Genomic DNA, 24,001 nt, shown 5'->3' on the forward strand with positions numbered 1-24,001 from the left:
CAGGAGCCTGCCGAGGGGAGAATGAATGGCCAAGGTGGAAGAGATGAACCACAGGGTCCCCGGTGAGCAGATGCTGGCCGCATGTCTGATTCACCCGGGCATTTGTAGCCCGAGAAAAAGGCCCAGACAGCACTCTGCATCGGGTCTCCCAAGCGTGTTCCCCGCGGTGGGGAGAAGGGCTGAGACCCACGGGCCCTTCTCGAGACTTCTCTTCCCAGAGCACATCTAGGGGGGCTGTCAGGCTCTCCCTGGTGACTCTGCAAGAGTGACCACCTCCCTGGGCACCCAGATTAGGGTCAAATGGACCAGCGTGCAACATAAGGAGGATTCAAGCTAGCAGAGGTGCTGTGGGTGGTCCAAGAGAATCCAGCTTAACGCCGACTCTCAGAATGAGCCGACAGGCATAAAGCTCCCAGAACAGCACCTGGAATGCCCATAGCAGCTTCCCCACCATCTACCTGGAGTAAGGGGCTTCCCAAGGGGCGCCAGCGGCAAAGGACCCGCCTGCCAATGCAGGAGACATAAGAGACACGGGTTCCATCCTTGGGTCGGGAAGATCCCCTGGAGGAGGAAATGGCAACCCACTCCAGTATCCTTGCCTGGAGAACCCCGTGGGCAGAGGAGCCTGGGGGCTACAACCCGTGGGGTCGCAAAGACTTGGACACGACGGAGCGACTTGAGATGCGCGCACACACCTGGAGTGAGAGGCCCAGTCACAGTCCACGTGATCCTCGGGCCCCACCTTCACCCCAGGGAACTCCGATCCCCTTCAAGGCCCTTCCAGAAAGGCTGGGGGTCCCCAGGGAGTGTCCCCCAGCACCCATCTTAGCATCTGCTCGCCAGGCCTCCAGCAAACAGACCCGCCTCGCAGTGGCCCAGCCCTCCCAGATGCCTTTAATACTAGAATCAGCGTGGTATCACTTGCCGCGTTAGGACTGGGCTGGGTTACGGTAGCTCCCCCACGGGAGAGAGCCCTGGCACTTACAGCCAAGCTTTCAGAGCAGCCTGACCCAGAATCGAAGCCAGGCAAAGCCACTCACTCGCTCTGTGACGCTCGGCTGTTTGACCTTTTGGAGCCAGGTGTTCTTTGTAAATAACAGTAGCTATTCAGAGCCCCAAAGGTTTTTCTTTTACCAAACACACAATTTACTAAGTGCTTATCAAGTACAAACCTGTCTAATTCTCCAAACAAGCCTATGACGTCGGTGCTGTGATTATCCCCATCTTATAGATGGCATCTTACAGAGAGGCTGAAGGTCACACAGCTAGTGGGATGGAACTAGCGGAAGCGGGATTCGAGCTCTAGTGTTCTGGCTACTGAATCCTTGTTCTTAAGCACCATCCTACCTAAGCGTTAACAGTCAAACAACTCTTTTTCATACTTCTGTTGAGATGAGAAATTTCAAACACACAAAAGCAATGAGAATCCCCTGTACTCAGCATTCAACCTAAGCAATCAACAACACTGCACTGTTTTAAAGACATTGTTAATTTTCTTAAATTGTAATAATACATTTTTTGCATTCTTTTTGACCTTGCTTAAATCAACGGTCATGTTTCAGTAATTTCCTTTCCTCAAACAATCATAAAATGAAGACATCGGGTTCTTATGTTTATAAAGTACGTTTACAATACCATTATTGTATATCTCTGTGTATAGCTTATGGAGCACCTTTGCTTGATTACGTCATTGGATTTTTCAGCAACCTCTGAAGACAGGCAGTGAGATAGCTAGGATTCCACTTTTAAAAATGGTCAGATGAAGCCCAGAGACCTTAAAGAATTTGCTCAAGTTCACACAGTTTGATTTTTTTAAAGTTTTCAGTTGACTGGTTCCCAGAACATCAATATATAGTGGAAAAAATAATGGCTCTGGAATTCAGCAGCATTCAATTAGTACAATATATGATATAGAATCAAAATAGTAATGTGTGGATACTGTGTGTGATCAAACATAGATGGATGTGGTCCATATAGGGGGGTGTGTGTGTCTGTGTGTCGTGACTAACCCACTGAACATACATTCCCTTTCCCCCTTCTAGATGGGATCACTCAGAAAAAAATCCCCCAATTACTCTGGTCGCTTTCAATCCTTCCAAATCTTGTCAGCACCAGGATATTCTCCAGAGTCCTGGATGCTCCTGTTTTCCCCCAAAATCGCTGGCTTCTCTGGTTCTCAGGCGAGGTTGTCTCAATGTTATCAATGACATGCTTCCCCTTTTAGGAAGATCCAGGGAAAACCTCCATTATCTTATTTGAACTCTGTTTTCCTTCTGAGGGCTGTGTTGGAGATTTTATGATACACTTTTTATAAGAAGAATCGTTCGGGTGTGATCACTGAAAAAAAGAATGTGCCACCAAAATTGCCGCCCCCCCCCCACTGCCACAAAGCCTTTTCTCAGTAAAATAAACACATCCGTGGCTCCATGGCCTGCTTCCGTGTTTACCAACAAAGTTTATTAAGAACATCATAGATAATTCATTTTTAGTTCAAGTCTGTCAGACTTTTAGCCTTCCTGGTGGTTCAGATGGTTAAGAATCTCCCTGAAATGCAGAAGACCCAGTTTCAATCCCTGGGTCAGAAACATCCCCAGAGAAGGAAATGGCAACCCACTGCAGTCTTCTTGCTGAGAAATCCCCAGGACAGAGGAGCCTGGCAGGCTATGGTCCATGGGGTCGCAGAGAGTCAGACACGACTGAGTGACTCACATACACACAAGGTCTAAGGAGACCCAGTTTTGGAGCTAGCACACTGATGATTCCACACTAGACTTAAACAGCGAAGGAAAGTTTGTCTTTGGCAACTGGAAAAATCATCTGAGCCATGTTTCTGTCCTCATATGTTTGCATTTAAAGTTTCTATGGTTTCCGTGGAAACGACACAGTGACTTTTAAAGAAGAAATTCAAGAAAAGCAGTTCCTTTCACGTGTCCCATTACATGATGAAAGTCCCTGACTTCAGACCATAAGGCACAAGGCCTGGAACAGGGTTGGAATGTGGTACGTTTTGTTGAATAATAAATGAGTGAATGGAATCCTCTAACCACCTGGTGAAGTATGAAGTGTTACATCCTCAAGACATTTGTTAGGACTTTTTTTCCACATGTGTGTGAAGTAATTTCAGTTAGCGATAACAGGTTTTTCAAATAGTAATACCTTGGGAACCTGTTTTAATGAATAAAGAGTAATAACATTGGATGAAATGATTGATCATCTAAGGTTTTTGCTCAGTTGATAAGTCGTGTCCGACTCTTTGTGACCCCATGGACTGCAGGTCGCCAGGCCTCCCTGTCCATCACCAACTCCCAGAGCTTGCTCAAACTCATGTCCATCAAGTTGGTGATGCCATCCAACCATCTCATCCTCTGTCACCCCGTTCTCCTCCTGCCTTCAATCTTTCCCAGCATCAGGGTCTTTTCCAATGAGTCAGCTCTTCACATCAGGTGTCCAGAGTATTGGAGTTTCAGCTTCAGCATCAGTCCTCCCAGTGAATATTCAGGGTTTATTTCCTTTAGGATGAACTGGTTTGATCTCCTCACAGTCCAAGAGACTCTCAAGAGTCTTCTCCAGCAGCACAGTTTAAAAGCATCAGTTCTTTGGTGCTCAGCCTTTATACAAATAGGTATTTTTCAATAAAAGAAAAGATTTGCTGTTTTACTTTAAGTCTCTCTCTCATTCTCTCTTTTATCTTTTTTAAAACAGAAGATGAAGGTAACCTCAGCTTTTCTCCATCTACAAAACTGTAACTGCTTTACACAGCTCCTGGTTCTCAATAAATGTTTATTCCATAAAAGAACTGTTTCACTGCTTGAGCCTCCATGTATCAGAGGGACACACCCTGACTTTGTTCCTCTCTGAAATACTTGGGTTCCTGACGGGAGGTTTCCTTTCCTCTCCAATGCTCTCTGCTTCTGATTCCACATAACCAGCATCAGTAACATAGCATCCAAATAGGTTGAACTCTGTGCAATTTACAACATTTGATTGGCTCACAAAAGCAGACATTTCAAAGAGATTAAAAGTCAATAGAATTATGATGTGGAATGTCTTAAAGTGTGATTTTAACATCCGTCTGTTACAAACTGATCAAGTGATCAAAAAATAACAACGATGTTGGATATTAGAACAGTGTGATTAAAACATTGTATGATATTCACACATTCAGAAATTTATCTCAACTCTTTTAATCTGGATTCTTAACCAGACTTTGAGGAATATTTCTAAAAGTTGAGCACTCACTAGGCCATAAAGGACATCTCAATAGGTACCAAAGAATTGGTAAAAACATATATACTATATTCTCTGACCACAGTATGATAAAATAAGAACTCAGTTTAAAAAACAGTCAAAGTACTCTTGTATATTTAGAAATTAAAAATGGTACCACATCTTGTGTGTATGGGCCAAAGAGGAAATCATGCTCGAAATTAGAAATAATGCCACGATCAGCCTGGATGGGAGGGGAGTTTGGCGGAGAAAGGATACGTGTGTGTGTGTGGCTGAGTCCTTCACTGTCCACCTGAAACCATCACAACACTGTTTATCAACTGTACCCCAGTACAAAATAAAAAGCTCAAATTAAAAAAAGAATAATGTCAAGTTGCTTTGTCATGGCCTGATTTTTCCCATTTTATTCAGGATGGTTTACCATCTGATGACACCAGGAAAGCTAACAGCAGGCCTCAGGAACCAAAAAATAAGCCTGGTTTTTAGTGGGGAAAACTATAAAGTCTTAATGAAATGGCTTACTTTTTAATAGCTTATTCTTTTCACCCATCTGTCCATAGATTCTGTGTCTAAATTTTTATTCAGACGATGAAGAATCCGCCTGCAACGCAGGAGACCCAGATTTGATCGCTGGGTTGGGAAGATCCCCTGAAGAAGGAAATGGCAACCCACTCCAGTATTCTTGCCTGGAGAATTCACGGACAGAGAAGCCCAGCGGGCTACAATCCATGGGGGTCACAGAGAGTCGGACAGGACTGAGCGACTGACGCTAACGCTGCCTGCACTTGACTCACCAGGGCTCAAGTAAGAACAGCCGCTTCCAGCACGTGGAAAAGTCAGTCCATTCCTGTGTGGCTCCAAGACTGCCTCAATCCAAGGCTCTTCTGGAAGAACCTGCAAACTGTGGACAGCGGAGGGACGCCCCTGGGAATGTGAGAGACCACCAGATGGCATCTCAAGATACCAGCACGCTCCATTTACAACAGGGTTCCCGACCACAGCATCACATCTAGATGAACCTGCTAGGCAGTCCTATTGAAATAGGCATCTCCACTACGCACGGATGGGCTTCCCAGGTGGCTCAGTGGTAAAGAGCCCGCCTGCTAAAGCAGGAGACTCAGGTTCGATCCCTGGTCTGGGAAGATCCCCTGGAGAAGGGCATGGCCACCCACTCCAGTATTCTTGTCTGGAGCATCCCATGGACAGAGGAGCCAGGCGGGAGAAAGTCCATGGGGTCGCAAAGAGCTGTGTGTGACCTGAGCAGATCTGATCACATCTCTTTCCAGTTGCAAGTCAACAAAAACACAGGAATAAGTCATCGTCCAGAATAGCCAATGCGTCCCAGGCAGAGCTACGTGCACCAGAGCAGGGGATGTATTTTGCTTCTTGCTCATCCCTCAGTCCAAGTAAAATGCTTCCCCACTGTCACATGCTTGAGTGCACAAAGGGGAAAAACTGTGCCGAGGTCAGCAGAGCTAAAATCTCTTCTTCAGGACTCCAGTCCCAAATGGCTTAGGAATTCCATTGGCAACATCATAATGTCAACATTCCAAGGAAGTCCAGAGCCCCCGGAATCAAGGACTAGGGTGCCAGAGAAAGGATGGAACGCGATCCCCGTGAGTCCTAGGATTTGGTGTAAGGGCCAAGGCTAAGAAGCCAGAAGTGAAGAGAGAAATCCCGTCCACACTGCTGAATCTGAGCACCATCCGAAGAATGTCCCGTTTCAGTAACTGGAAGGCCTGCCAGGTCAGCAGAAGCTTGATGCCATTTGACAACATCAGGTAATCAGCCGTCCCTTTCTTCCTCTATATCGCTGGACTCCCGCTCTAGGTGTCGGTAGCAGGGCTTTCCTTAAGCAGAGGGTTAAAAAAGCTCACAGCTGCAGCAGCAGTCCTTTCAGTTCAGTTCAGTCACTCAGCCACGTCCAACTCTTTGCGACCCCATGGACGGCAGCGTGCCAGGCCTCCCTGTCCATCACCAACTCCCGGAGTCCACTCAAACTCATGTCCATCGAGTCAGTGATGCCATCCAACCATCTCATCCTCTGTCATCCCCTTCTCCTCCTGCCCTCAATCTTTCCCAGCATCAGGGTCTTTTCCAATGAGTCAGCTCTTCACATCAGGTAGCCAAAGTATTGGAGTTTCAGCTTCAGCATCAGTCCTTCCAATGAATATTCAGGACTGATTTCCTTTAGGATGGACTGGTCGGATCTCCTTGCAGTCCAAGGGACTCTTAAGAGTCTTCTCCAACACCACAGTTCAAGCATCAATTCTTCTGTGCTCAGCTTTCTTTATAGTCCAACTCTCACATCCATACATGACCACTGGAAAAACCATAGCCTTGACTAGATGGACCTTTGTTGGCAAAGTAATGTCTCTGCTTTTTAATATGCTATCTAGTTTGGTCATAACTTTCCTTCCAAGGAGTAAGCGTCTTTTAATTTCATGGCTGCAGTCACCATCTGCAGTGATTTTCAAGCCCCCAAAAATAAAGTCTGCCACTGTTTCCACTGTTTCCCCATCTATTTGCCATGAAGTGATGGGACCAGATGTCATGATCTTTGTTTTCTGAATGTTGAGCTTTAAGCCAACTTTTTCACTCTCCTCTTTCACTTTCATCGAGAGTCTCTTTAGTTCTTCTTCACTTTCTGCCATAAGGGTAGTGTCCTTTAACAACAAAAATAAGAAAATCGTGTTGTTGTTTTTTTAATTGGATGTCTTTGCGGTATGGTAGAGGGAATGTGGACATTTTTCTTTCTGTATTAATTTCTTTAAAAGTTATTAGAGTAAAAATAACTAGGTAAAAGTCGTTGCAGTACGTGAAATGCATTCATCACCATTTATCTGACTCAAGGTGGCTCCAAGGCCACAAGTGAAAAGTGAAAGTGAAGTCACTCAGTCGTGACTCTTTGCAACCCTGTGGACTGTAGCCCGCTGGCTCCTCCATCCATGGGATTCTCCAGGCAAGAATACTGGAGTGGGTTGCCATCTCCTTCTCCAGGGGATCTTCCCGTCCCAGGGATCGAACCTGTGTCTCCCGCGCTGCAGGCAGACGCTTTACCCTCTGAGCCACCAGGGAAGCCCTAAGGGTCCAAGGGTCCAAGGGTCCAAGGCCCAGGGTCCCAGGCCAAGGGTCCCTCGTAAAGAATCCCTCTTGTAAGGAAGGATCTGAAAGGGCTTCGGAACTTACCCAGAGCACAGCCGCGTGGAGAAAATGAAGTCGTTCGCCCCTGGTTTCTTGCTCTGGAGTTCCCGGTCCTCCTGCTGGCCAAGAAAAGTCAAAACTGCCCATGAAGGGGAACTTACTCTGTTCTAGTTTGAAGCAGTTCACCTTGAGATGAGCTCAGCTTCCTTCGGGTGAATGAAGAGTCAACTCGAAGGCTGTTTCTTCCTCCGTCGAGGGGTCACTTCAGCCGCCCCTTCCCAGCCAGGAGGCGCGCGCGGGGCGGGCCCACGGCCGGCCGGGGTCCTCCGCGCGGGCCGCGGCCTCTGGGCGCCTGGGCGGGGGCTCGCTCAGGTGCCCGCTCTCACGTCCTCGTGGCGCCCTGCCGGCCTCTGCCGTAGCCCGAGTCCCCGCGGCCCTCAGGTCACCAGGTCCCCGTGCAGGGCGGGCCCCTGGCCACAGGGCTGGGCCGGGACCGAGCGCTCAACACCCCGGCGACCGCTCGGCAGGGCCAGAAGGGCCCCAGCATCCGGGGCTCTGCCTCCTGCAACCCCGGCAGACGCAGGGGGCCCCGGGTGGACCACCGTGTGTGCGCAGACTCTCCCGAGAGTCTGACGCCCCATCACCCCTCCCCGGTTTGGTTAAACCAGGTGGAGTCGGGGAGGAGACGCCCGGCGAGGAGGCGGTGTCTTCTCGGTGAGTGACCGAGCTGATTGGGGTGGGCACTTCCCAAAGCTGTTTCCTCCACCTGCTCTGCACTATGGCTTTTTTTAAACTTATTTTTCATTGGAATACAATTGCTTTACAATCCTACGTTAGTTTTTACTGTACAACAGTGTGAATCAGCCATAAGTATACACACATCCCCTCCCTCTTGATGCTCCCTGATCTCCTCCGGCTCTTTATATGTTAAAGGAAACCCTTAAGCATTTAGAAAACCCCTTCTCTCTTCACAAAACCTGGTTTCTACCTTGCTGTGAATTCTTTGCCAACGGGAGAAGAGGACTTTAAAATTGACTTCACTCTCTCTGCTTTCTGCTTCAATAGCCCTAATTGTCCCCAGTTCAGTAGAAGCTACATCTGCTGATGACTTACTGGATATAGGATAAGTCAAAGCAGCTTTACAAAGTTATGGGAGGCACACAAGGGAAAGGGAAGGAACAACACGTAGCCAAGGCTGGTGACCATGTAAGCATCACCACCTGGAGATTTGAGACCCGATAGTCTGAAGCGGCGTTACCAAACCCAGACACAAAGTGTGGAAAGAGAGCAGCTGACCTTCAGTTCAGCTTCCCAGGTGGGTCAGCGGTAAAGAACTCACCTGTCGATGCAGGGGACACAGGAGGTGCAATAAACGGGGGTTTGATCCCCGGGTCAGGAAGATCCCTTGGAGGAGGGCACAGCAACCCACTCCAGCCTTCTTGCCTGGAGCATCCCACGGACAGAGGAGCCTGGCGGGCTATGGCCCACAGCGTCGCAAAGAGTCAGATGTGACTGAAGCGACTTCACGAACGCATGCAGCCTTCAGCTGAGATCTCAGTAGGCTTGAGACAGCCTCCCAGGGAGGAGCCAGCCAAGGAGTAAGTACTGCCATCACTTTCCTCCCTTCTTCTCATCCTCCACTGAGCATCCCATCTGCCTAAACGAACTGGACGCCAGAGGCAAGGGCTCCCCTGATAGAATCCAACCGGCAGCTCCACGGTGGAAGGATGGACAGTGGACAGGCTGGATGAGATTCAGTCTAAAAGCTTTTCCTGAAACAGCATGGGGAAGGGATCAAGTACAAGTGGATGAAGGAGAAAATCCCATCTGTATTTTTCAGAGATATGATCTCCCTATAACATATGCCTGTCATATCCATAGTTCCATTTCTACCAGTGTCTAAGTGGCTGCTTCATCCATCTAAGTATGGATTTCAGCCAGATGCCCACTGATCTGTGAAGTGTTCTGGTGAGGATAACCGTAGCTGGCCCCAAGGGCTTTCCGCATGTCAAGCACTGTGGGAAAACTTGTTATTTCCTCTTCGAAAGAAACTTCAGGGGTAAGACTTATTATTAGCATCTCCTTTTTACAGATGGGGAAACCAAAACTAAAAGAATTAGAGAATTCACCCAAGGTCCTACGAGCTGGTCCACAATCCATATGAGATAAAAGGCCAGGCTCTCCAAGATGGGTGGGCTTCCCAGGTGGCTCAGTGGTAAAGAATCCGCCTATAATGCGGGAGACATGGATTCTCTCCCTGGGCCAGGAAGATCCCCTGGAGGAGGAAATGGCAACCCACTCCAGTATTCTTGGCTGGAGAATCCCATGGACAGAGGAGCCTGGTGGGCTACCGTCCACGGGGTCACAAAGAGTCGGACGTGACTGAGCGACTAAACAAGAACAACTCCAAGACAGGCAGGGAGCTGGGCGGCACACACGGGACCTTGGCATCAGCTTCTAGATCATAGCGCTGGTCGCCAGCTGGAGCGGGGGGGCCCCGGGCCACCAGATGGTTTTTCAAGAGAAGCTTGTAATCCACGTTGCATAGGAAAGTTCCCATTTCTTGTGCAATTTACATTTGTTGTTCAAAGTGATTTAAAGTATGCAATCAGGAGATCCAGTCCGTAAACCTCTGCTCAACTGTAACAGAGAAAATCCACCCCAGGACCCCCGCACCTCCCCCGCAACACACACGCAACTGAAGTGCTTGTCAACAGCCTTTTAAGAGCTGCAAACCAGGAATGTTTGTTTCCTGTCCAATAGACAACCATTGCGTTTGTAAGTTTGATGATAAAAATGTAATAGACAATTTGTGGTGACCAGTATGAACTGTCTCATGCTAAGAACTTTACATGTGTCATTTCATTTTGTCTTCACAACTACTCTGCAGTTTACATTTACCTCATTATTCACGTCTTCCAGACAAAAACAGAGTTCAACGATATTTTCAGAAATACTGTATGATATCACTTATATGTGGAATCTAAAAAGTACAACAGACTAGTGAGCATAACAAAAAAAAAAGCAGACTTGCAGATGTAGAGAGCAAGCTAGTGGTTCCCAGTCGGTAGACGCAGGGAGAGGTGAGACAGGGGTGGGGAACTAAGGGGTACAAACCATTAGATATAAAATAAGCTACAAGGAAAAAAGTAATCAAAGAAGATACAAGGATATACTGTACAGCAAGGAAAATATAGCCAATATTTTGCAAAACTATAAATGGGGTATATCCCTTAAAATTGTGAAGGACTGCATAGTACTCCTGCAATTTGCACAATATTGAACAACACTTACGGGGTTCCCAGGTGACTCAGAGGTAAAGAATCTGCCTGCCAATGCAGGAGACGTGAATTCGACCCATGGGTCAGGAAGATCCCCTGGAGAATGAAATGTCACTCTTACACTTGAAAACAAAAATGCTTGTCACAGTCCTCAAGTCTTAAACTAGATGACCGTAGAGCTTAGGACTTGATTGAAGCTCTCTGACTCCCCAAATTAAGCTTTTTCTACCAGAAGTAGAAGACTTGCCCCTGCACGGCTCTGAGATTCTAGGTACACACTCCAGAAATCCACTGGGACAAGTTTTTCTTCCAAGTGGGTCACCAGTGATAACCGCAAGTGAATGCATTTTGCAGTGCAGGCAGCTCACCAATCGTTCAAACATCACACGCCCTAAAAGCACCACGGACACCTTTAGAACCAAACAGAAAGTGAGATAAGCGGGGTAGAGCGTGGAACAGCCTGTTCTCAGAGGCCAGCAGGCTGCTGGAAAAACAAACAGAATCTGCTGAAAATTAATAGGAAGGCAGAGACCTATTGAAGAAATGTTAAGAGGAGCCTCGGTGCTTTTTTCCAATCCCTGATGTAGAGATAAAATGTCATTTTTAAAGAGTAGCTTTAAAAAATGGGCTCCACTTGTTGGAACTGAAAGGATGACATTAAATAAGTAGCTTGGATCATCCCCACTGGGCTTTCCTGTGGCTCAGATGGTGAGGAATCCGCCTGCAACACGGGAGACACGGGTTCGATCCCTGCGTTGGGAAGATCCCCTGGAGGAGGAGACGGCTCCCCACTCCAGTGTTCTTGCCTGGGAAATCCCATGGACAGAGGAGCCTGGTGGGCTGCAGTCCATGGAGTCGGGAAGAGTCAGACACGGCTGAGTGACTAGGTTCTCTCTGAGTGGCTTCTTCTTGACCAGTTTGTTTCTCGGGGGGCACACTGCAGCACACAGGATCTTAGCTCCCCAACCAGGGACCGAACCTGAGCCCTCCGCGGTGGAAATACAGAGTGCTAACCACTGGAGTGCCAGAGAAGGGCTTGAGTGTCTCACTCTTATCATGCGGGCCTCAGATCCCAATTCTCTTGCCCGAAGGAGTAGACCACTCAGTTCAGAAGGGTGCTGTTCAGTCGCCCGGTTGTGTCCTTTGCGAGCCCGTGGACGGCAGTACACCAGGCCTCCCTGTCCCTCACCACCTCCCGGAATTTGGCCAAGTTTGTGTCCATCGGGTCGGCGATGCCATCCAGCCATCTCATCCTCTGCCGCCCTCTTTTCCTTTGGCCTTCAGTTTCCCCAGCAATTCCTCGAAGGGGACCCTCACAGTGACTTTCTCTCTCCCTCGTTTCTTTCCCTTCCAGCACTTTTCACAAAGGACAGCTGCTCTCTCTAGATATTCACTCACCGACTCTCTTGTCCCCCAACACCCTAGCACCCAACACAGCATCTACAACATCCCAGGGAACAGAAAACAAGTGTTGGATAAGCAGCCCCAGGCCCCGTCCTGCAGCCCCAACAAAGCATACACCAGGCTCACAGCGGAGAAAGCCGTGTCACCGCCGCCTGTGTGAAAGCAAACAGCCAGTTCCACTTATAAAAATATGCTTTCAGTTAAGATCACAGGAGATAGTTTCTAACTGATTATGCTGAGCTGGGGAGTGAGATGCAAAGATAATAAACACATTTAATTGAAAACAGATGGAAAGCAGTCCATTCCCCCATGGGTGACTTGACGGAGGGCCCCTTAGACTACTCTTCTCGCCAGCATTTTATGAGCATAATTTTATATGCCAGAACACACGTTCTCATGAGGGGAACATCTCTGCCCCCTCAGCAGTCACTCGATGGTCAATCCATCTTGACAAGGAGTCTTGAGGGTCCATGCTCATTTGCATTTCTGCCCAGGTCTGGTTCCTGGTACTGCCCAGCTCCAACTTCATAAATAAGAATCCGTAACAGGGGGACACGGTCTAAGATCCTTGAATAGGGCACCAGAGACACTATAATAGCATCTTTATTGAGTGTCGATTTCCTTCTTGTGCCAAAACACGCCTCCGGGTGATTGGTTCAAAGGATACAACTTGCTAGCAAAGCTGGAGGTTTCTGGTGATCAGACACAGAGCAGATGTCCCCTGAGTACAAGAATGTTGTTTTTCTAAACAACTGCCCAGCGACTCACAACGGTGCCGCACACACACTGCTGAAGCTGCCTCTCTGAGGAGGAGCAGCAGAGAAGCCCAAGAAGTCACAGAGGCTTCAGAAACCAAGGTCAAACTCATCAAAAAAGGCCACACACTTTTTCACGGCACGGAGAAAATTCCAGGTGCCCGTCCAACCTCAGGTAGGACAGTTCGATGCCTGGTGGTAACCCAGGGCTCCCAGAGGGACGCAGTGTTGCTAAATCTTCACATTCTTTTCTAATTATCACGTCCAGGACACTGGGTTTCAGATGCTACTTCTCTGGCTCTCAGGGAAGAACTTAAGCTGGCCAGAGATGTTACCACTTAGTGCTTCTTCAGATGGGCTAGCCACAAAAAGGAAATGCAAAACCATGTCCTGTTTTCTGAGCCTTTAGTGTAGCTGGACACTCTTGATGAATCTCAGATGCAACTTTCATTGGTACAAGCAGCACCTAGACTCTCTGCTCCTGGCTGACTCTGGGTGTCACTACGGCTCTGGGGCGTATTAATCATGCCTCCAACTCTCTCTTCCACATAGTTCATATTTTTAATCTACTGTCTTTTATTCTCCTCAACCTTTACCCTATATTTTGCCCTGTGCCCATCCATCTATCCATCCATCCATCCATCCATCCATCCACCCACCCACCCACCCACCCATCCACCCACTCACCCACCCATCCGTCCATCTGTCCATCCATTCACCCGTCCATCCATCCATATGAACAGAGCGTCTGTCTCTCACCAGATACAGTGCTACTTGCTGGGGATGCACTGGTGAACAAGATAGAGTCTAAGACCTCATGGAACATCATACCTAATAGTGGAGACAGGCGCGAAGATGGACCATTTATTGCACCTGTGGTCATTTTTAGACTGGAGATGCTTGAAAGGGGCTGGGGACCAGAGGGAGGGCAGGTCTACATGGATGGGCGGGAGGCAGGAGGTGTCATGGACCCCTTCATGGAGGACGTGACAAGGAGGAGTCCCCAGGAGGATGGGAGCACAAACGAGGAAAGGGGGAAAGTATGACATTCGAGGCAGAGTGAGAAACACAACCCAAGGCGCAGAAACCCACAGCCCTGGGATGCTCAGCGCCGGGGTGGGGAGCGCGGGGAGGAAGTGGGCAGGGCTGAGTCGGGGAGCTCCTGGTGCGCCTTGCCAAGACGGATGACTTGGAGGTTTGAGGGTGACCCGAGAACTGTGTTTGGTACTCCCCCAAAATAACCTTCCTTTCAATTGGTCTGCCTGCAATGCAGGAGACGCAAGAGACGTGGGTTGGATCCCTGGATCAGAAAGATCCACTAGAGAAGGAAATGGCACTCCAGTGTTCTTGCTGGGAAATCCCAGGGACAGAGGAGCCTGGTGAGTACAGTCCATGGGGTCGCAAAGAGTCAGACACAACTGAATAACTAAATAACAGCAAATATTAAGTTTACCCCATAAAAATGAAATACTAGCTGTTAAAAGTGTTCTGAGTTATAAGAACTTTTCTTTCATTCATATACATGAATGTGTATAGTATGTATGTGTACACATGCACACATACATGCACACTCACACATACACGCACACACACACATACACACACACTCACACACACACACCTGCTCTCTGAGCGCCCTGCTACTTGGGGACAGGACACGCCCACTCATCTCTCCCTCTACTATACGCAAGGATAAGGGAGCGCATCCATCCATTTTCTCTCCAGTTTACATTCTTTTTCCTGAAGTTAGGCTTTCCATTCATCACCTTCCTCTTAAGCCCACAGGCCGGGCCCCACATTCAGGGGCAGTTGACGCCCTCAGAGCTTCGGCGCTGACAGGGGTTTTGTGTTTAGAGCACCCCGTGAGAGGAGGAAGGAGAACAAGAAGGAAGCCCTCTTTGAAGAGCAGCCCCAGCCCCTCGGTCAGAGGCTGCCGAAAGGGGAAGGGGCCCAGATTGCGGGCGACGAGACCAGGGACGCAGGAGCTGACAAGGCTGTGGAGGACGGCGCTCCTCTCAGCAAGAGAGAGTCCCGGAAGGACGCCAGGGGTAAGGCCAGCCATCCGGGGGCATCTGCGGGGGTAAGGCCAGCCATCCTGGGGCATCTGCGGGGGTAAGGCCGGCCGTCCTGGGGAACCTGTGGGGGTAAGGCCAGCCATCCGGGGGCATCTGCGGGGGTAAGGCCGGCCGTCCTGGGGAACCTGCGGGGTAAGGCCGGCCGTCCTGGGGCATCTGCGGGGGTAAGGCTGGCCGTCCTGGGGCATCTGCGGGGGTAAGGTCAGCCGTCCTGGGGAACCTGCAGGCTTTCTTCCGTTTCAGGAACTGGGGCAAGGGGGCAAGGGCAGAGCTGATGTGATGGGACCCAGGGAATGGAGGTGGGGGGATTGAGGTTATAAAGTGCAAGTCTGCAGAGCTACAGTGCTCAGGACATAGCATCCGACCCCAAGGCTCTCACTTCTGACTTTAGGTCAAACCGGGGTTGGGCAAAAGCGGACGGCTCCCAGGGACGCCGACAGCCAGGCAGGGCAGGGGCTCAGTGGCCAGACCACAGGTGCTGCGCCCTCAGGGAGAGAGTCTGCTTCTGGCCAAGGACACGCGAGCCCTTCCCGACACGCTGCCTTCACGCCTGGGAGCTGGGCTCTTCCCGCAAAGCAGGGACCGCGCCGGGCACACCCCATTCAGGCAGGAAGAGCTCAGCTGCCAACGAGGCATCCTTCGAGACTGGAGGGCAGGGATGGCCCTGGTGGTCCAGCGGAGAGGCAACCATGTTGCAACGCAAGGGACTCAGGTTCCACTCGCCGTGGGGCCACCAAGCCCACCCACCGCAGGGAAGATGCCCCAGGACGCAACGGAGAGCCGACACAGCCAAACATTTAAAAACAGAAGAATGGGGATGCATCCCCTCGTGCCAGCGGCAGACACCAGGGCGGGGCCGCGGCCGGGAGCTGGAGCCCAGAAGAGAGAGGAAGACAGGCAAGGCCTCTTCGCATTTCCGCCTCGTGCTGTAGCCGAGAAGCCGCACCTTCTGCAGAATCGCGCACGGGATGGTTCTGCTTGGTGTGCCTCCTGGATGCAGGAGAGAAAAGCGGGGGGTGTTTTTAAGGTGAAATGTTATCTTCAAGCCTCACTTACTAACTGGATGGTGCAATCCTTTCTGATCATTAACTCAGAGCTCTCACTTATTCCGAGTCCCAAACAGAGTGACAAATTCCAGTTGCCAGAGCCAGGGTTACATAAATCCTCCTGACTGCCTCCTGACCCCGCTCACACAGAATCAGGAAGGGGTCTTAGGGATGCAGACCCAGCTCACATTTTGCAAATCGGTTTCTAGTCCCTAAAAGTCTTCTTGGTTTCAGCCACATGGAAGCCAGTGAAAACTGTGAAGATGTGAACCAGGTAAAACTGAGCTTAGAAAGCTTTTGCAAGCTTTGCCAAGTCTGGTCCTGCTCCCCAGCACTGAAACTAGTCCTTAAGAAGCTCCGTGGGGGGACTTCCCTGTGGCCCAGTGGCTAAGACTCCATGCTCCCAATGCAGGGGGCCCAGGTTCAATCCCTGGTCAGGGAACTAAGATCCCACATGCCACAACTAGGACCTGAAGCCACCAAATAAATAAATAAAAACAAACATTTAAAAAAAAGAAAAAAGGAAGACTTGTGGGAAAGGGAAAGAGGAGAGATACAGCAAAAGTAGGAAAGAGGAGACAACTTATCTTAGGCTAACAACTTCAACTTTGAAGCAAAGCAAGTGCAAACTCTTTGTCGCCAACGGAATTCAGAATGAGTGTCAACTTCAAAGGCACAGGAGACAGACATCTGGCTCCTCTTGTCTCCCAGCTCAGAGGCCTTCTGAGGGTCTGCACACGAGCCCACAGCGTTCCAGACCCCTGCACGCAGCCGTGTTGACTCTCCCCCAGGCTTCCAACCTTTTCATTCACATTCCCCTCCAGCTCTGCTTAGAGATCAAAGCCCTAGCGTCGTGCACCAACCACGCGCACAGTCAGCTAAGTGACAGGCACTTTGGGAGCGTGTAGGGTACAAGAGTGGGCTCATTCTGTCATTCACTGACTATGTGGTGAGCACCCACTCTGCTCTAGACAGTTTCAGGCTGAAAACCCCTCAGTGAATACAAACCAGAGGAGATCGTCCACAACACAAACGCAGAAATCACTCAGCTGAGAGACGAGGGTAGCATGGACCTGCATGGAAACAGTATTAGAAAGGTCCCCCTCTGAAACACGTGGTGCTCAGGGAAGGAGTTCAAATGGAAGCCCATACATGTTGGGCTTCCCGGGCGGCTCAGACGGTAAAGAATCTGCCTGCAGTGCAGGAGACCTGGGTTCGATCCCTGGGTCGGGAAGATCCCCTGGAGAAGGGCATGGCAACCTACTCCAGTGTTCCTGGGCCTCCCTCGTGGCTCAGACAGTAAAGAATCTGCCAGTAATGTAGGAGACCTGGGTTCGATCCCTGGGTTGGGAAGATCCCCTGGACAAGGGAAGGGCAACCCACTTTAGTATTCTTGCCTGGAGAATCCCGTGGACAGAGGAGCCTGGTGGGCTACAATCCATTGGGTCATGAAGAGTTGGACATGACTGAATGACTAACACTTTCACTTTCACACGTTAAATATTATTGTATGTGCCTGGATGCTCTGTTGATAGACTGACTTTCTATGCATGATTAATGACATAAAATATTTAATTTATACTTTATCATTAAAAACGGCTTCCTAGGTGGTTCAGTGGTAAAGACTCCACCTGCCAATGCAGGAGATGGAGGAAACGTGAGTTCAGTCCCTGGGTCAGGAAGATCCCTGGAGGAGGAAACGGCAACCTATTCCAATATTCTTGCTGGGAAAACCTCACGGACAGAGGAGCCTGGGGGGCTACAGTCCATGGGGTCACAGAGAGTTGGACATGACTGACCAACTGAGCATATCATTAAAATAACACACTAATGCAGAGAATGCAGTTATGGACCATATTCTATTCTCCAACTCATCTCCAGCCTCCCAGAGCAGTGTGGGCAGAGGGAGAATTTGAATGCCACTTTCATCTGCATATGGTCCCATCTGGGCCGAATCAATGACCCCAGGAGGTCAGGGCTTGGTCCCTAAGGGGGTGGTGGAAGCTATGGAAGGCGTCGTGGGAGCCTGCAGTTCAGACTCTGCCATGTGAGCCCGACTGTTTCTTATGTCCTCCCACTTGAAAGTGATTAGGACTTTCTTCCATTTGGGGTTTTTTACCCACTTCTGTCCCTGAAAGGCTCCGGAAATTACACAGCAAGTTTTCCACCAGATGCTCCTACAAGCAGCCGACAGTCCCTCACAGCTGCCCGACTGCCCTCCCCACATGTCACAGGCCTGACGTGGCACAGAGGAAGGGAGACTCGAGCCCACGGCCCTGCCGCCTCCGGAATGCCCAGCTCCAAAGCCAGGTTGCCTGGGGAGGCGCCTCTAAACCACCAGGGGTTCTGCCAGGCAAGAGATTCCGGCAGGAAATATCCAGGCATGTAAGATGTCAAGTCGGATTGGTGGGGAGGGGGAGATGGAGAAATGTTCCAGAAGAAACGGGCTTGCTTGGAAAAGTGCGGTTTCTGAAGCAATTTTTGGAACCTTAGTTCAGAGAATAGCGGGAGCGACTGCATCTAGGGGACCGGCGGGCACTCCCCAGCCCCGGACTCACATGCAGCGTGAAATTTGAACCTTGGCCTTTGCATTCGACCACCTCTCCTTGGGGGTATGTGAGGAGATCGGGAAGACTGCAGACCAAAGGAGCACTTGCTCCAGCGTGTCGGGGTCAGGGAGCACAACTCTCGGGCCAACTCTGCACTTTCCGCCCAAACATGCTCGAGACTAGATGGCTGAGCTGAGCGTGGCTCGGTTTTCTCGGAGAATAGCAGATGGTTGGACGAGAAAGGAGAGCAGAGAGCAAAGGTTCAGAAAGGGTGAAGGTCCACCCCTCACACATGGCTTTGTTCACCTCAGCCCATATCCTGGTGCCCTGGTTCTACTTGGGCAAAACGGAGTTCATTGCACTCAGCTTGTGAAGTCACTTCAGTCGTGCCCAATTCTTGGCGACCCTATGGACCATAGCCCGCCAGGCTCCTCTGTCCATGGCATTCTCCAGGCAAGAATACTGGAGTGGGTTTCCGTTCCTTTCTCCAGGGGATCTTCCCCACCCAGGGATCAAACTCGGGTCTCCTGCATTGCAGGCAGATTCTTTACCATCTGAGCCACCAGGATGGGACCAGAGTAGACGATGTAGACGAGAGTGGCGTTCAAATTCTCCCTCTGCCCACACTGCTCTAAGAGGCTGGAGGCAAGTTGGAGAACAGAACGTGGTCCATAAATGCATTCTCTGCAGTGGTGTTTTTTTTTAACCAAACCTCACCCAAACCCGCCTCCGTGCAGCTTCCTTTGTTGGTTCTAGTTTCGTCCACAGGGTCTGGTCAGACGAGCTTGACCCCTGTTCTTCATGGCAGCCTTCAGATATTTGAGAGTGACTGCATGTCTCCCGCCAGATTCATTCATCTTCCGTCTAACCATTCCCACTCCTTTCAGTTATGCCCCAAAGAACAAAGAGCGTTTTAGGGTTTCCACACCATTGTCACCATTCTCCTCTGAAGGAGCCACAGTGGGTCCAGGTGCCCTTAAACTGAATTCAAGGATTCACCTGTGATGAGACCAAGAAGAGAACACTGGGTCCATTCCCTTCTTGTTCCAGATTCTATGTCTACTGATGCAGGCAGTGGCCTTGTAGACAGGTTCTCAGTCACTCAGTCATGTCTGATTCTTTGCAACTCATGAACTGTAGCCTGCCAGGCTCCTCTGTCCATGGGACTTTCCAGGCAAGAATCCTGGAGTGGGTAGCCATTTCCTTCTTCAATCCACTCACACAGTTCAGTTCAGTTCAGTCGCTCAGTCATGTCTGACTCTTTGTGACCCCATGGACGGCAGCATGCCAGGCCTCCCTGTCCATCACCAACTCCCGGAGCTTGCTCAAACTCATGTCCATTGAGTTGGTGATGCCATCCAACCATCTCATCCTCTGTCATCCCCTTCTCCTCCTGCCCTCAATCTTTCCCAGCATCAGGGCCTTTTCCAATGAGTCAGTTCTTTGCATCAGGTGGCCAAAGTACTGGAGTTTCAGCTTCAGCACCAGTCATTCCAATGAATATTCAGGACTGATTTCCTTTAGGATGGACCGGTTGGATCTCCTTGCAGTCCAGAGGACTCTCAAGAGTCTTCTCCAACACCACAGTTCAAAAGCATCAATTCTTCAGCGCTCAACTTTCTTTATGGTCCACCTCTCACATCCACATATGATTACTGGAAAAAACACAGCTTTGACTATATGGGCCTTTGTTGGCAAAGTAATGTCTCTCCTTTTTAATATGCTGTATAGGTTGGTCATAGCTTTTCTTCCAAGGAGTAAATGTCTTTTAACTTCATGGCTGCAGTCACCATCTGCAGTGATTTTGGAGCCCAAGAAAACAGTCTCTCACTGTCTCCATTGTTTCCCCCTCTATTTGCCGTGAAGTGATGGGACCGGATGCCACGGTCTTAGTCTCCTGAACGTTGAGTTTTAAGGCTCACAGAGCAGGCAGCAAATTTGTCCTGCTGCCGATTTCCCTAAAGCTTTGCAAACTAGGAAGTGTTTTCCTGTTTTTAACTGGCTGACGAAGAAATCAAAAGAGGACTATTTGGTGACACAGAAGAATGAAATGAAAGTCAGAATGTAGTGCCCATGAATAAAGTTTCACTGGGACACAGTCAGCCCCACCCACTCATTTGCATATTTGCATACTGTCTGTGGCTACTCTGGTGCTGTGATAGATGAGATGGCCCACAAAGGCTTAAATGTTTACTATCAGGCCATCAGCGGAGAAAGTCCTCCGACCTCCACGCTCAAGTCAAAGAATGATCCTGCACAAAGGCAGAAAAGTGAGAGGCGTACTTAAGTCATCCTTTAATAAACCAAATTAAATGACTATGTCAGAGGCCCTAAGAACCTTCTCTAACTCAGTTAAACCCCCAGAGCAAGAATCAACTCAACCTGTGTGGCCTCAACTCACGAACAATGAACGTGGCCTGAGACACATTCATCGAGCTGGTCACATTCCAGAAAAGCGAATTGGAACATCTTGACCAGGGTTCCGTGGGTCTCCCAACAAGTGCTTTCACTCTGGGCTCTGGGATGAGGGTCTGTTCTTTCTCAGCCGCACAAGCCTCTTCCTTGTTATGCTGGGGTCAAACACGGACAGATCAGCCCCAGTCGCGGTGGGAAGGAAGGGGTGAGGTGCCGGGGTCCTCCACGGTGCCCTTCTCTCCTCACCCCCCAGGAACAGACTGGAAGCTGCCGGTCCCCCTGGGACCTGTTTATCCACCTTTGGTCTCGACTCTGAGCTCCGTGAAAGCCCTGGGACGAAGCTGGGAACTGTCTCCTCCGACGACAAACAGGTTCCGGATACACGACGTGAGACTCCCGAGGGTCCCTTTCCTCCTTCGTCCTTTGCAGGTTGAACAGTGAGAACGGGCCCCGTCTGGAGTGAGCTGAGCAGAGTGCTGAGGCCAATGCAAACCAGAGGAGCAGGAGCGGGTGGTGTCTGTCCCTCCCCACGTCCCCGTCCTGCCTGGACACCTGGTGAGACCAGGGCAGGGGAGAAAGGGAACCCCGAGTGCAAGTCCTAATGCACCCAGCATGACCCTCATCGGGGACCCCTACAGGGAGAAAAGAAAAACCCTCAAAACCGGGCTGTCTCCTGATGGTCCTAATGGTTTCTTCCATGTCAGGCCTGCTCTGTTCCTCCTCCTGCCGAAGCAAACTTACAGCTACCAAGGCGAAAACCCTGGTTGGGGGGAGATAAATCAGGAGCTGGGAGGAACACTCACACTACTGTACGTAAGATAGACGACCAGGGACCCACTCTACAGCACAGAGAACTCTGCTCAATAGTCTGTGATAAACTATAGGGGAAGAGAATCTGAAAAATAAAAAGATGCATGTTTACATATAACTAAGGGCTTCCCCGGTAGCTCAGATGGTAAAGAATCTGCCTGCAATGCAGGAGACCCGGGTTCCATCCCTGGGTCAGGAAGATCCCTTGGAGGAGAAAATGGCAACCGACTCCAGTATTCTTGTCTAGAAAATCCCATGGACAGAGGAGCCTGGTGGGCTACAGTCCATGGGGTTCAAAAGAGTCGGATACGACTGAGCTACTAACACTTACGTATAACTGAATCACTTTGCCGTACACCTGAATCTAAGACAACGTTGTAAATCAACTATGCCCCAAATAAAATTTTAAAATAATAATAATCTGCCACAGAGTTGGGTGGTGAGGGGCGGGGTCATCACTAGAGCTTGTGCCCTGACCCTCCAGCCACTGACCCACTGACCCAGTGACCCAGTGACACATGAGGGGTTACAGTTAGTGTTGGTGGGGGGCGGGCTTGCCCCTGTGATCTGCATCTCAGGGATACAGAAAATTAAGAGAGGTGCCTGGAAGCCCAACTCATGCACGAGAGGCGTGAACGAGAGCTGCCCCTTCTAAAAAGCCGCCACCTGGTCTCGCCGTGAGCCCATGGCGCTCGGGAACCTTTGTTTCTTGGGCTCCTCGCCAGGTGCATGCAGCCCGCCTGCCCCAGCAGGGCCCCTTCCAGAACTTCATGGACATGAAGGCAGAGAAGAGGCTGGCCGGCCGCAAGGAGCGTCGCAGCTGCTTTGGAGACATCAACACTCACAAGTGCTATCAGTTTGGACAGATTTTCTGCCCTTTCCAGGCCCTTGCCACCACGGTGAGCAAGCTTTTCTTCCGTTTTCTTCCATAACGTCTTTTAGTGAGAACCGGGACAAAACCCAGGGCTTCCTTTCTTTGGAGGGATACATTAGTCAGTTCTGGCTGCAAAACAAATTACCCTAAAACTCAGTGGCTTATGCTGGCAAGCATCTACTTTTCTCCCTCGCTAGCTTAAAGAGAAATATATTCATTCCACTTTTTCTCACTGCAAGTCCACAGGGTAGGAAGAGTAAGAATTGAGAATAATCCCAACTATCACAAAAGACTAAATCTGGTCTACCTACAGGTCTGCGACCCCAGATTTAGGGAAAGAGCTGAAGGTAGGTGGCCACGGTTGTGTTCAGAAACACAGCCATTTCCAGAAGAGGAAGAGGTCTGGGGAGAGGGGGATCTTTTGTGATAAAGGATGATGGTTCTGGTTCCTTCTTCCTCACCTGTCACCTTCGGGACCCAGGTCAATTCAAGTCGGACTGTTCCGGGAAGCAGGTCCTTGAAACTCTTACTGTTACGTCTTCATGGTGCTTTGTAGAGTTGCAGTCTTACCGTTCTAAAATTTGAGTGTGCCTGTGAATCACTTGGGGGACGTCCCTGATGGCTCAGCGGTAAAGAATCCGCCTGCCAATCCAGGAGACACAGAGATGTGGGTTCAGTCCCTGGGTCAGGAAGATTCCCTGGAGAAGGAAATGGCAATCCACTCCGTTATTTTTGCTTGGATAATCCCGTGGATAGAGGAGCGTGGCAGGCTACAGTCCATGGGGTTGCAGAGTCAGACATGACTTAGGGACCAAAACAACAACAAAATGAACCACTTGGGAAGCTTGATAAAAATGTGGATCCCCCAGGCTTGTAGCCATTACCATACGGGGGTCTTGGGTGTCTTGGATGGGTCCTCAGAATTTCCCTTTCTGATGAGTTCTCTATGTCCCATGTTTACGTATCATCACTCAGCAGGACTTCCCAAACTGGCTCACTCCATCAGTGCCCCTAGGGCTGATGGCCAGTATGCCAGGCCGCCTGTAACCCGATCCCAACTCCATCGTGTACACTGGAACCCGGGTCAGAAACTTCTACCCATCCGTAGTCCCCATACTTCCCTGAACTTCACAGTCGCCTGGGCAATCACGCTCCTCCCCATCTTCCCTCCGGCAGAGCAGAGATCAGAAGCTCTGGGGGTGAGTCCCCAGCAGCAGCATGCCATAAAGCCTCGCTGGTAGGGTGGCCAGTTCACCCCAGTTTCCCCAGGACTGACTTGCCTGGTTTTCCTGGGACTTTGTGTCTTTTAACACTAAGAGTCCTGAGTCCCAGGACCCCGCAGTCCTGGTTTTAAAACAGAATATCTCAAGTCCCTGAAACTCATGCAAACCGCGTGGTTCGTCACCTGTCCACTCATGATT

General features: G+C 50.0%; 1 protein-coding gene across 1 annotated transcript; it reads left to right on the forward strand.

Annotated features, from left to right (window-relative positions):
• The first annotated feature begins 5,940 nt into the window (after window positions 1-5,940).
• On the forward strand, window positions 5,941-23,017 carry LOC133056188 (uncharacterized). Its single transcript, XM_061141284.1, has 5 exons — window positions 5,941-6,008; window positions 14,666-14,859; window positions 21,150-21,283; window positions 22,432-22,612; window positions 22,905-23,017. The coding sequence occupies exons 1-5, from the start codon at window positions 5,941-5,943 to the stop codon at window positions 23,015-23,017; spliced, it is 690 nt and encodes a 229-aa protein (XP_060997267.1).
• Window positions 23,018-24,001: the final 984 nt, after the last annotated feature.

Source organism: Dama dama, chromosome 5, assembly GCF_033118175.1.
Source record: "Dama dama isolate Ldn47 chromosome 5, ASM3311817v1, whole genome shotgun sequence".
NCBI classification, from domain to species: Eukaryota; Metazoa; Chordata; class Mammalia; order Artiodactyla; family Cervidae; genus Dama; species Dama dama.

What these genes read in the sequence shown, in the direction of transcription:
- LOC133056188 (XM_061141284.1), top strand. Translation starts at nt 5,941, where the DNA reads ATGTCCCGTTTCAGTAACTGGAAGGCCTGCCAGGTCAGCAGAAGCTTG. An exon ending in GTCCCGGAAGGACGCCAGGG is followed by an intron (nt 14,860 to 21,149) that starts GTAAGGCCAGCC and finishes CTCACCCCCCAG; the next exon opens with GAACAGACTGGAAGCTGCCG. An exon ending in ACAGGTTCCGGATACACGAC is followed by an intron (nt 21,284 to 22,431) that starts GTGAGACTCCCG and finishes GCTCCTCGCCAG; the next exon opens with GTGCATGCAGCCCGCCTGCC.